Source organism: Myxine glutinosa, chromosome 11, assembly GCF_964187855.1.
Source record: "Myxine glutinosa chromosome 11, kmMyxGlut1.1, whole genome shotgun sequence".
Lineage (NCBI taxonomy): Eukaryota > Metazoa > Chordata > Myxini > Myxiniformes > Myxinidae > Myxine > Myxine glutinosa.
In genome coordinates this window covers 126464434-126478409 of record NC_136271.1, presented here as the reverse complement: position 1 = coordinate 126478409, position 13976 = coordinate 126464434, and the positions used below count along the sequence as shown (strand labels likewise).

The 13976-nt window shown below is 44.7% G+C and overlaps 1 protein-coding gene across 5 annotated transcripts; it reads left to right on the top strand.

Annotated features, from left to right (window-relative positions):
• Nucleotides 1–3452: 3452 nt before the first annotated feature.
• Nucleotides 3453–13443, top strand: LOC144894351 (uncharacterized). 5 transcript variants are annotated; one of them, XM_078787103.1, is made up of 2 exons: nt 3453–4022; nt 10342–13443. In XM_078787103.1, the coding sequence occupies exon 2, from the start codon at nt 10580–10582 to the stop codon at nt 12617–12619; it is 2040 nt and encodes a 679-aa protein (XP_078643229.1). In that variant the 5' UTR covers nt 3453–4022; nt 10342–10579; the 3' UTR covers nt 12620–13443. The 5 variants fall into 5 exon arrangements, with proteins under 5 accessions (XP_078643229.1, XP_078643228.1, XP_078643227.1 ...); XM_078787102.1 differs by lacking the exon at nt 3453–4022 and adding an exon at nt 5695–5986 and having other exon boundaries at nt 10153–13443; XM_078787101.1 differs by lacking the exon at nt 3453–4022 and adding an exon at nt 7946–9892 and having other exon boundaries at nt 9943–13443.
• Nucleotides 13444–13976: the final 533 nt, after the last annotated feature.

The following is a 13976-nucleotide window of genomic DNA, read 5'->3' as shown; positions in this document are numbered from 1 at the left end:
TCTCGCTCTCCCTCTCACCCTCTCTCCCTCTCTCCCCTCTCTTCTTCTCCCCTCTCTTCTTCTCCCCTCTCTTCTTCTCCCCTCTCCCCCTCTCCCCCTCTCCCCTCTCCCCCCTTCCCTCCCCTCCTCTCCCCTCTCCCTTTCTCCCTCTCTCCTCTCCCCTCTCCTCCTCTCCCTCTTCCCCTCACCCCTCCCCCCTCCCCCCTCTCCCCCTACTCCGCCACTCCCCCACTCCAGGTCCTCCCCTCTCTCCCTCTCCCATCTCTCACTCTCCCTCTCTCCTCCTCTCCCCCTCTCCCCCTCTCCTCCTCTCCCTCCTTCCCTCACCCTTTCCCTCCCTCCCTTACCTCTCTCCTCCTCTCTCTGTGGCTTTGTTCCTCATGTCCAGCCACATCTTTTAAGTTACAAACTCAAAACTCAAGGTAAAAATACAACTTTGTGTGGGGGGTAACATAGGCTATGTGGCCGCGGTCTCATGCGGAGGTGTGTGGGCCTGGTGGGGGAGGGGGGGGGGGGGGTCGCATAAATTCTCTATGTAAATGTATACCGTGCAGTATCACCTAGTGGTGGTGGCAGAGGGTATTATAGTTTCCACCGTTTGTACTTGAGAAACGCTGAGATGAAATATGGTAGTTTTTATCATGGGATTTGACGAGTCACAGGGCAGTAGAGGTAAGGAAAGGTAGTGAAAAGTTGTTTTGGAAACGAGTCAATTTGGGAACAAGAGAAATATTGAACCAGGCCGAACAGTTTATGTTTTGTATCCCACTGATGGGCCGGATCTGGATTCGAACCTGAACCAAAATCGAATCAATTTGTTCTTGTCATCGACCCAACTCATCCACCAAGTTTTGGCCGAATCCGTCCACAACTATTTTGAGATATCCTGCACGTAGTCAAACAAACAGGAGTGAATACATCACCTCTGTCCACCTTCATCACCTCTGTCCACCAGTGAGGTGGGATTGAGGGGTGGTTCTCAGGTAAAGGTAAAACAGAAAAGATTAGCTCACAAAATGAATTCACAAAACTGGCTTAATATTGTGCAGAAAATAATATAACATCTTTTCACTGAAATATAAATTATAGAAATACTTTTCAATTAAAAAAACACAAATTATTAATGTGACAAAGTGATGGCACATTACAATATCTAGTCCTTTCTGTTTGGCCCTGTATATTACTTAGCAAGGCGAATTAACAGCATGTCATTTCCTTCCCAGGTGACTCCTTCGAAATGACTAGAGAAAGTATTGAGATGACTGCATTACTTCATATTTAGATGAAAATTTTCATCTTACTATAATTCACCAAATGTCCGTCCGTCCGTTTGAAGGTACTGCAAAAACGGCTCAACCGATCGCAACGATATTTTGGGTGGGTATTCCTAGGACCCCTGGGAGTAAAATAGGCCTTGTGTTTTTCATATATACAGACTTGGCATTTAATATGGAATATTTTTTTTGTGGGGGTGAAGTTACTTTTCAAGATGTCTTAGAACCAAAAGTTCATTGGAATTATGTTGAAATTATTCTAGATTTTGTTAATGTGACCTTTAAAAGAAACAAAAACCACATTTGACATTTCGAAACAAATAAATTGATCCTTGAAAGTGATGTAAACTGATATCAAACTCAATTCATGGACAGTACTGTGTTAAACTTCTGTACGTTTTCCAGAAGTATCTCTTTATTTTGCACATTAGCCAAATTTTTTTTTACCAAAAACAAAAGTTAAATTATGACTGGGATTACGGACAGTAAAATTACAGTTCAGTACTTCGTGTAACCCCCACAAGCATTCAGGAGAGCACGTACACGTTGAGGCATGCTGTTCACGAGATTTGCCAAGGTTTGGACAGGAATCGCTTGCCATGCAGTGACAATAGCCTTCTGCAATTCACGCACGGAGGTCGGCTGCTGGTCCAAGTGGTCGATTTGACGCGTTAATTCTGCCCACAAGGTCTCTATCGGATTCATATCCGGGGACATGGCAGGCCACTCCATATGCTCTACACCACGGTCAGCAAGAAAGTGTTGGATCATGCGAGCACGATGAGGCCGTGCATTGTCATCTTGGAAGACAAAGTTTCCTCGAAAGGCTGCACGAGCAAATGGAAGCAATGTTTCTTCCAGAATGGCCCTGTACTTGAACTGGTTCAGGTTTCCATTCAGAACAACCAGGTCAGTTTTGCCCCCTGCATGAAAAGCAGCCCAAACGGTCACCCCACCACCTCCAGCTTGGACTCTTGGCACTATACAATCTCTGTTGTAGGCTCCATGCACTTGTCTGCGCACTCGGACGCGGCCATCTTGACGATAGACCAGAAATCTAGACGCGTCACTGAAGATCACGTGATTCCAGTGTCCTGGCTGCCATTGATGGTGCTCTCTGGCCCACTGCAATCGGCGCTGGCGGTGTTGTCTGGTCAGGCGTGGCTTTCTCAGGGGACGCCTGGCACGATAGCCTGCTTGAACCAGCCGTTGGTTGACTAGCCTTCTGTCAACAGGCACATTTGTCAGTTGCTGCCACTCAGCCCTAAGCCGATTAGCTGACTTGGTACGGCCATTGCGGACTAACCGGTGCAGCTGGCGATCATCCCTCCTTGTGGTTCTGCGGGGCCGTCCTGGCCTCGGTATTGGAGTAGGGACACCCCTCTGAGCATTTCGTTTCAGGATCTTTGACACCTGACCTTGAGTGATGCCATACTGCCGAGCAATAGCACGCTCTTTCATGCCGTAATTTCGTAAAGCCACCACTCCATGACAAACATCATTGTCGTGTTGACGGACCATCTCCAGAGGAAGCGGCAATAACTTTTGGAGACGTGCAGCAGTTGTTTTCCACTAATACAGAACGCAACAACTCTTGTATACCCGACTGTGAAGCCAATCATCAAATGCTCCTGTCCGTACATTTTGCCACGCCACCTGTGATATAATCCTGTTGTTGACTTCTTGCTGCGACAGACAATCAGTGACATGGTTCTTTTAACAAATAAATCACCAAAGTGTAAAAGAAACTCACCAGATTGATATAGTGAGTTGAGAAAGTAAACCCAAGTCAAGAAAAAAAAATATATTCCATATTAAATGCCAAGTCTGTATATACATATACATAAATACACATATATATATATATATATATATATATATATATATATATATATATATATATATATATATATATATATGTCAAGTTGTAGATTTGTTATTGCCTAAAGTTCAGTTATAGACGTTGGTTGCTAATGTGTTATGATTTAAATGTTGTTTAAAAATGCTATTTTCATAAAGTTAATAAAGGGTTTTTTGCTTCGTTTTAGTTTTGGATGAGGAAAGGCTCGCTTCGGTCGTGCTGGACAAATTGTATACGTGTGCTTTTTCAAGGCTAGATAAGGCCGGTCGTAAAATCACGCTCACGCGCGTGATTTTGTGTAACGCTAGTTGAATGTTTAGATTGCAGACATAAACATATATATTTTGTATTAATCACAGCGACGCATGACTCTGTATAAACATGCTTTGAATTACTCATGTAAACAAACCCATATATTTTATGGGTTTGTTTGGCCAAGCATGCACTCTTCTCTCTGTGAGTTACATTTCTGTTTTCTCGGAGCCCAGAGAAACATTTGGTCCGAATGATAAGGAAGGGCTGACTCCCCCGAATGACAGGGATAACGGTGGGAGGGACTCTCGCCAGTCGCTTTGTTCTCTCGGAGATTTTCTGATAATCGTATTCATATATAAGTGAATGAGAATCAATGCGTTTCCAGGAAGGCTTGACTTGGCATGAAGCTGGTTCTTGCTGTAGATGTCTGTCTCCTCCGGATCTGTATAAGTTGGTTTTAATAAAAGCTGCGTCATTTTTCAGGCTATTTGTGGACTTCTTTTCCAAACGAAGAGCTGCTTCTTCACAGATGGTACCAGGAGTGGGGTCAGCACCGGACGACGGGAAACGGAGCCCGAGGGACAGGAGGAAGGCTGCCTGAGGCCGGCGCCGGCACGCGGATTTGATTAAAGGTGGGAGTTGTTTTATATCAGAGGGCTATTATTCCAAATTCGTACCTTCCTCCCTCGAGCGGGTTCAGTCTCCTTGTCTTCCGCGCTGCCTGCACTCGAACAGAAATTGTAAGTAAAGGCTCATTTTAGGCCTCAGAATGACGTGGCTTTGTTAAAGCCAGGATAAACAAGTAAGGATACCAGTAAGGACTTAACAGTAAGCTTAAAGTTACAGTTAGCACCAGGAGGGGAAAATGAGGTCGGACAGCCATATAGGCTGAAGCCAGGTGGCCAAGATTTTTCCAGGAAGGAACAGCCCAGAGACAAGATGGGGTATGCCATTGCATGCCAGGGAACGAAGGGCTGTGGCTAACTTAGGAGGGCCAAAAAAAAAAAAAACATGGCCAGTAAAAGGATTTGCGCAGGATATCGGTGAAGATAACGTTCGGTACAAGGGAAGGGGGAAAAGTGAGGTCGGACAGCCGTAAAGGTTGAGCCAGGCCGAGAACTTTCCAGGAAGGATCAGCCCAGAGCAATAAGATGGGAAGCAAGCTAATGAAAGAAAGGGAACCCCTTAAGGGAACCCCGGCATCTTTCATGTTTAAGAGGCATCATTTTGCCGCGGTAAGACCATTAAAGGACTGGGCTGTGTTAACTAAAGATTTAAATAATCCCTGGCCAGAGGACAAGTAAGTAAGCAGTTAAACAAGTAAATCAGCGAGTGATGCCGCTGGACCAGATACCAGACCAAGACCCCCCAACCCCCCAAGACCTGAGCTCAGTCCCGGGGCTCTAGGCAACAACCCCCACCCCCCCAAGACCTGAGCTCAGTCCCGGGGCTCTAGGCAACACCCCAACACCCCCCGCCCTGCCTTCCCTTTTTCACCTCAACCCACCCCCGTCCAACCCGTCCCAAAAATCCTTTTCCTTGAATGAGAGACGTAACATGAATGAGCAAAGATTGTTTGGGAGTGGCTGGAGAAAGGCATGATTTGAGTCGATCTGAGTTTCGCGCGGTCTGGGAGACTCACTCGTATATGAATGAGGAATGAATGTATATTGGGATGTTAATTGACGTGTGTATCTAGTCAATGTATTTGTCTGTATGACATATGCAAAGCAGAGGGTTTCGGTGTGAAGCTTTGTAAGTGGTCTACTTGACATTCCCTAGCGACTATCCGAGGGAACAGGCGAGGTCCTGAACTGAGTCCGGATTTTCATCTGTTTGGGAGTTGTTTGGGAAGCGAATTGATATAAATCGGGTCAGGAAAGCACTCGGAGTGCCCTTGTCGATCTACTGTTGATATGAAGCGGTTTCTTGGAGATGGTTGCAGGATGGGCTGTTTTTTTCTTTCGAGCGGCAGTCGGACGGAGATTTGGAATTTGTTGAACTAAATTCAGAATTCGAATCAATATGTGTGTTTTACTTGAATTGAAGAGTTCATTCAATGGCAGATATTGTGGATTGTATGTGTGGGATGTATCGCTGAGGCAGCTCACCTTTGGATTAGGAGGATGTGTGCCCAAATGCATTGTGGGTCATTTCGACTTTGCTGGATGTCGGACGTTCATGTCAGTATCTTGTCAGAATCTTCTTCTTCATGTCATGTCCTTCATCCTTCATCTTCTTGTCCTTCATCTTCATGTCAGAATTAGACATGAGTCATGAGCCATGTCAGAATAGTGGGCACCTGCGACATACATGCCATGCAATGTCACAAAAGGAATACGTTATTTAAAATGGATTTATATAAGGGGAAGAAACGATTTCCAAACTAAATTCGATTTCTAGAATGATTTTCTAAACGCTAAAATAAACGATTTCAAGACAGAGTAATTAATTTCCGGTGACAAGTTCCAACAGGAAGTCTTGTTCATACAGTAACAGTAAGTGAGGTACAGTGCGGAGTGGCGGCTGGAAGATGCATCGAAGGATTTGTGTTGATCGATGCGCCGGACAAAGGGTTTGCTGGCGAGCGATGCTGGTAAGGTTAAGTTATTAAAATTCAATAATTTGAGCAGAAATGTCACGTTTTCAACAGAACGCTTATCCGAGGAAAGAGGAATATCGAGGTTTCAACTGTCGGTATGTGGTGTGGCTGGTGCCAAGGTGTGCGGTGGTCAGGTGTGTAACGAAGCCATTTGCCCAGTGTCAGGAGTGGGATGGGAGCGGAATGAGTGTACTTGGGAGGATATTGTTCCAGGTACAAGACAAGATGCTCTTGCAATGACGGGGGGCAAGGAGACACCTAGATGTGCGAATAAGGTACGTCGAATGGTTGTCGAAGGTTGTGGTTTCATTGCTGTCTGTTCTGTGGAGTTATATTTCTGAGGCATGGATTTCAAGGAGGAAGTGTGTGCCCCGAGAAGATTGTGGGTCGCAGATTGGGCACTCTGGGTGGACACGGGGGTTGCAGTTGTGTGGGCGCGAGGAGGTTTGTTGATGAAGCGTTGTGCGAACGAGGAGGGATGTGCGAAAGGTGCACTAGGTAGCAAGGGTGCTGCATTGTAAAGCACGCCTCGTACGGACGTTCCTGGGCGGATTGTGACGGTTGTTGGATTCGTAGAAGTTAGCATTATGCTATGTAGAGCCACATTAATGGTCATTTGTCCATTGTCGCCGGACTTGCATTACTTGTGGGATAATAAAGCGCTGGTTACCCCAATTTGAAGTTTGACCTTTCGAAGTTTATTTGACCTTTGTTCGAGATATGTAAGGGTAAGAGGTCAGAGGCAATTCACTAACCTTGGAAGAACGACAGGCGGAGTCAGTCTACAGGGTGTTGCTTTAACGACAGGATATAGAACTTAAATCTGGGGAGAATATCGGGACATTATATTGTGGGTAAAACTGAAATCATGTACGTAATTAATGAACAGAGAATATCGAGTTCTGTTTGTCGTTGTAATTGTCGATTGATGTCCCGATTCAGGGGTCTCAAGAAATAAACAGACTTCCGGTGCCGACCGGAAGCGTCAGGTACAGTACGCTTGAGTTTAATTTAACCGGGCCGAGCACAGTGACGTGCGTGATCGAGCAATGGGGATAGTCATGGTCAGTGAAATGCAGTGAAATGCAGTGAACATGCCCGATTTTGGCTTTGCGAGGCTCCGGATAGAAATTGGCATTTCGATGCTGTGGATTATATTGTGCCTGCCCGGAAAGGTGATGTCCTGTGCTGGGGCTGGCGACATGCCTCTGTTATTTGTCTGTCTGTCGGTCTGATTGTAAGTCTTTGGTACTGGGAGGGCTAATTGAGTGCTTAGGCGTCATTGTTCCATGGAGGCAGGAGCTGTGTCACAAAATGTAAACGGGAACTTTGTGTAACTTTGCACCGGATCCACAAACAGAGAGATGGACAGGACAACAATGGAGTTTATATGGACGGGTTTGGGGCAGGTTCAATCTGACGATTACAGAGGGCTTTGTTCTGTTCACGAAACATGTAAAATTCATGGAGTTGAAGTGGTTTGCAAGAAGGCAGCAGAGTCAGTACTGGGATGCAACCTCGTCCAGGGGTTTTGGTCCAGCCTGCAAGGAGTCCAGGGGCTTGTTTCAGGGCTGGGTCACCAAAAATGGGATGCTGTGCCCATCTGGATGTAAAATTATCCATCAAGGACGGGGAATGATGTGCAGTGTGATTGATTGGAGGTAATAAGGATTTGTGTTGATTTCCTGATTTGAGTTCATCTGGAAACAAAGACAGATGGGATTAATGTGTATATCAGGAACATTTTGGAAAAGAAATATGGATATATGACATTACTAAAATATAACCAAGCAATTGAGAGTTCTTGGGTTAATGGGATATAAATAAATGCATCTACAAGTTGATGGTTTATAAAAATTTAGTTCTGGATGATACTTAAACGATGAACAATGTTGGCAATATACAAAGAATGTGACTTGTTTTTTGGGGGGAAAACATGTGGTTTAAAATTGGTTGGCTAAGTTTTAAAGATGGAGATGTTTCGCAGAACTCTTATGATTATTTATATGAGTGGTGGACTATTCCATGGCGAAGCATTTTTCAGTTTATTGAAAGTTGGATTTTGTAAAATAATGGTTTAATATAACCACAGTAGAAAATAATATACAGATTTGGGACATTTTGTAAACTTTCGAATAATGAGAAGATTCATAAAATTCATAAAAGGTGGATACTGGGAAACCATCGATGTTGGGGGCAAAGTTATGAGTGGTTTTGGGCAAACGAAGATTAATTTAGATTTATCATAGTTAAGTTCGAGGAAGTTGATTTGAAGCCAGAATTTTATTTGGATGCCAGAAAGGAGAAAGGAGATGCTGTTGTCTACTCTGAATGACAGGTGGCGGTATCCAGGGCGCTGAGGAGTTTGTTCACGTTGTAAAGTTTGTTTATTTAGTTTGTTTATTGTAGAGAAGAGTGCTTTTGGGATTCCGGAGCCAGAGTGGATAATTTGAGAGTAGTAGGTGGTCCTTGTGGGCTTGGGAGTGAACTGATTTGGGTTTAATAGGCACAAGCTGGTCTAAACAGGGTGAGGAGGATGGTGTGATCGATGATGTCAAAGGAGGCGTTGAGGTGAGGAGGATGAAAATGTTGAGGTTGCCGGCGCCAGAGGAGAGAAAAGGTCGCTGGTGATTTTGAGGAGAGCAGTTTCAGTACTGTGGCTGGAGCAGAATCCGGATTGGGATGTTTCATACAGGTTATTGGCAGAGTGGTGATGTTTGAGTTGAGTGGCCACAGCACGTTCCAAAACTTTTGACAGAAAGGGTAGATTGGAGATGGGTCTGAAGTTATTTAGGGTGTCAGGGTTTAGTCCAGGGTTTTTCCAGAATGGGGGTGAAGTTTCACGAGTTTTTGGGGAAATCGGTATGTGAAGCTGGATTAAGTTGGAACTGCTTGATGAGCCATGGAGATGGATTGGGTTTTGTTGTTGGTTGTCTGGGAGTTCGGTTGTTGCATTGCCAAAGGTTTCTGTGTGGTGGACACACTCGTTGGCTGTTGTCTTGTGTGACGTGGAGGGAGATGTATGTGGCTGCGTGTGGCTGCCTGGAATCGGGAAGGCGGCTACAGTGGTTGATATTGGTTGTGGATTGTCCGGGGTGCTTCGATTTGCATAGGGGGTGAAGATTGGGATATTACATTATTTTAAGTAAGTATTGGCATGAGTAATTACATAAGTAATTATGAGTTATTATGAGTATTAGTTATGAGTAAGGGATTATTACCTTCGCAAAAGCGGAAGGTTATGTTTTGATCGCTGTGTATTTGTATGTCTGTGTGTGTGTGTATGTGTATGTTATTCGCATAACTCAAAAAGTATTCAACCGATTCGCATGAAATTTGGTGGGATGATAGGTTATTATCCGGGAACCATTTGATTAGATTTTGGAATCGATCGGGTCAAAGGTCAAGGTCATGAAAAGGTCATGGATGTGATTACAATATCAAACTTTTGGCGGGATAGAATGGTTTAATTTGAAACAAATCTTCCCGCATGACAACGTAGGTGTGGCTTTGCTACACAGATCTTGTAGTCTTTTATTTTGGCAACAAAAGTAGCTGCGGCGAAGGTATGCGCTCTACCGAGTGCCCGTTCTAGTTTTAGTAAAGTTACATGTTTCGCTGTGTTGTGGATCTGGGGACAAGCTAGTTTGATGGGTACCCTGGGGTCTTCGGCGTGTCTATGTGTTTGGCTATCTGTTACACCGGACTCTTGAATGGGTTTTCATGAGACGAATTTCAGACATAACAGTGAGATTTTGAGCTATTTTGAGCGAATCACAGTGGGTGAGGAAAACATTGTGTGTGACCAGACACCAGAACTGACCAGAATTGAAATTGGAAGTAGACCAGGTTATTTCTATTATTTGTTTATTCGTGAATATAAATAAATAATAGGGGGAGGTTAATGGAGGTTAATGGAGGTTAATGGTGGTTTGTTTGTGTTAATGGAGGTTAATGGTGGTTTGTTTGTGTTAATGGAGGTTAATGGTGGTTTGTTTGTGTTAATTCTAGTTGAAACTCTTGCTGAAGTAATTTTCGTTTATTTTATTATTTTATTGATTTTTTTATGATTTTGATTGATTTTTTGATTTGATTTGAGAGTTGAGATGATTGATTTTTTATTAATTTTATAATTTTATTTTTATTGATGTTGGAAACAGGTAATGGGATGCTGAGAGAAGGATTGAATTTAATTTGAATTGGACTGGATTAAATGGGATTGAATTTAAAAATTGAATATTGGATAAAATTGGATCCACTTGAAAAAAAGTGGATTAGGAAATTGGAGAAAAGGTGTTCTATGAAACTATGAATTGAATGAATTGAATCTATGAATTGGAGACCTGTAGACCAGGCGTTCCCAGGAGACTTGTGGACCAGGTGTTCCACCAGAGGAAAAGACCAGGTGTTCGTGGAGCACTTCACCTGCAAGAACGCCTTGGAACCAAGGTGGAAGGGACCAGTCCAGGTGTTGCTGAATACACCAACGGCAGTCTTTTGCGAGGGCAAGACCTCGTGGATCCACGCCACGCACTGTAAGTTGGCCATACAAGCACCAGACACTACACCACAGCAACCACAGTAAGGATGGGCCTAATCATAGGTACAATACTATTGATAGCGACAGCAGCTAGGGGAAACTCCGATTCCAATAGATGCGAAAACGAAACCCGACACCTCACCGTAACATGGGGACAAAGAGTATCACTACCATGTTTCGAACAGAAAGCCCTGCACACAAATTGGGTGAACATAAATTGGCTAGCACTGTCGGCAGGGCCTGGACGCGTTGGCATGGTACTACAAAAGCAACGAGAGTTCCGGGAAGACGGGCAAGCTAGCATTAAGACCTTGGCCCAACCAGGATACAAATGGGGAACCCCTGATTTTAAGCTACAAACACGCACGCGCCTAGAGAAAGGCATGACTATGCAGGTCCGGTGCAGCGTCTGGACCCCTGGCGCGGCCGGTGGCGAAAAGAACTACATACCATGCATCGAATACATACTCACGCCACAACCCCAGAATAAGGCCCCAAAGAAGGGTGAAAACACATATTGGAAAGTGGCCAGGGAGGTGGCAACAATTCAAAATAGGACACACTGCTGGTCGTGCATGCACTTCCCCCAAGCAGGCACCACAGGAATACACATGATAGTGCTACCTCTGTCCCTCAATGACCTCTGCTCACAACCTATCGATTCCCCATGTTTAGTCACCACGCTGGAAAGAGAAGGGGTTGACAACGGCAAGAGTTGCAATCGACAATTTAATTATCGCCCGTCAATGATTGCCCATGTGGCCGAGAGGCCTGCCCCCGTCTGGGTCAAACCACAGAAAGGGAGGGTCTGCCTCCAGGGTTCCGGCCACTTGCGTATGGGAGAATCAGAATGCGCCTACACTCTCCCCGGGAAGCTGGGACAAGGGAGCTCGGGGATTACATTACGAATAGTACTGCAAGATAAACGCAACCACAACATAACGGCTATAACATTCTCTAGGGGGGTTAGTAGGATTAATGGGGTGGTAAAGGGACTCCAGTGCTTATCCACCCACCTGGTCCCACCCCATGGGACAATGTTTATATGCGGCGACAAGGCTTACCCCTATTTACCAAATAATTGGGGGGGCACATGTTATCTGGGTTCAGTCCTTCCTGACGTTGAGATACTGGATGAGCTAGACCCAAAGTCCTTGGACAGGCGTTATAAGAGGTCAGTCATGAACGAAGATGGAACCACTAAACTACACGGGAGTCTATGGGAAAAGGTGTTTGGTTTCTTCTTCCCAGGAGCGGGCACAGTCATGGATAGTTTCCGGATAGACAAATTGGCTTTGGCCCTAGAAAAGGTGGCAAACGACACCGCTACGGCTCATGACATACTATTGGATACGGTGATTCACATGCGTACAATGGTGATGCAGAATCGGGTGGCTTTGGACATGCTCCGGGGATGGACGGGCACCATAGTGAAGTGGTTATTGACCGCACTGGCTGTGATAATCGGGGTAGTAATTTGGGGGGCACTAATGAAATCTCTAGTCCTCCTCTGTATGAGAAAGTATTTTACAGGATGGAAAGTGAAGAAGCCGCCGACAACGACTATGGCTCTGACCACAGAGGCCGTCGACCTGAACGGGTCCTTCAACAAGGCAGTTGCGACCGGCGCTCCAGAAAATTGCATTGAATTTTGTAATGACTGTGATACTTGTGCGGATCCCATGTGGGAACTGGCTGCTGCCTGTAACGGTGTATGTGATGACTGTGATACTTGTGCTATAAACCCCTTGCGTGTACTGGCTAACGCTGCTTATGTATTACAAGCTGACAGCTGCACGCCCCCTTTCAACCCAACTATGGATCTGATTGCGACGCTGGGTCTGGCGGTCGAGGGACCCGACGTGGATATCCTAGACCCGCAAGCCGACCAGGCGCCCATGGGAGACTTTGACATAAAGGAAGTCCCTCTCTTTTCTTCACATGTATTAAGTTCAAATGCTTCAAGTGAATCGGATTTTTACGCTCTGTACCCTGACCAGGAAATTGAGACACAAGATACTGACAATACTATGTATTCCCCAGAACAGCAGCACGTGAGGGACCTCATGGGCATGATCGTTGATTAACTTCGAAGATCTGCAAGGACTGGGTCTGCAAAGGGTGGGGGGAGCAAGTTCCGCAGGGGAGGTGGTGGCCCTCTGGCGGAGCAGAACCTCATCTGGACCAGACACCTTCGTTGTGGATCCGAAACGTTAATGGACTTTCATGTTCTGAGCCCTCAGGCTCCGAGCACGCACCACACGACACGTTCGCCAAATGCACGGGCGAGGCGCTTTGGGCGCACGATATGCCCTTGGGAGATACCCGCATTACACAATTATTTTTTCAATACCCGCATTACACAATTATTTTTCAATAAAGCCCGATGTGGCACGTTGTCTCTTAAGATACTTTGTCTCGACGAGACAAGAGGAAGGAATGTCAAGTTGTAGATTTGTTATTGCCTAAAGTTCAGTTATAGACGTTGGTTGCTAATGTGTTATGATTTAAATGTTGTTTAAAAATGCTATTTTCATAAAGTTAATAAAGGGTTTTTTGCTTCGTTTTAGTTTTGGATGAGGAAAGGCTCGCTTCGGTCGTGCTGGACAAATTGTATACGTGTGCTTTTTCAAGGCTAGATAAGGCCGGTCGTAAAATCACGCTCACGCGCGTGATTTTGTGTAACGCTAGTAGAATGTTTAGATTGCAGACATAAACATATATATTTTGTATTAATCACAGCGACGCATGACTCTGTATAAACATGCTTTGAATTACTCATGTAAACAAACCCATATATTTTATGGGTTTGTTTGGCCAAGCATGCACTCTTCTCTCTGTGAGTTACATTTCTGTTTTCTCGGAGCCCAGAGAAACATTTGGTCCGAATGATAAGGAAGGGCTGACTCCCCCGAATGACGGGGATAACGGTGGGAGGGACTCTCGCCAGTCGCTTTGTTCTCTCGGAGATTTTCTGATAATCGTATTCATATATAAGTGAATGAGAATCAATGCGTTTCCAGGAAGGCTTGACTTGGCATGAAGCTGGTTCTTGCTGTAGATGTCTGTCTCCTCCGGATCTGTATAAGTTGGTTTTAATAAAAGCTGCGTCATTTTTCAGGCTATTTGTGGACTTCTTTTCCAAACGAAGAGCTGCTTCTTCACATATATATATATATATATATATATATATATATATATATATATATATATATATATATTATATATATATATATATATACATACATACATTTGGTAGACCATTGTATAATTTAAATAAACATAAATGCAAATTTCGCATGTGGAAAAAGAAAGTACACCCTTGGCTCTAATAGGTGGTATTGCCCCATTTGGCAGAAACAACCTCAAGTAGGCGTTTCTTATAACTGCCGATCAGTCTCTGAGATCGACTGGGAGAAATTTTTGCCCACTCCTCCATGCAGA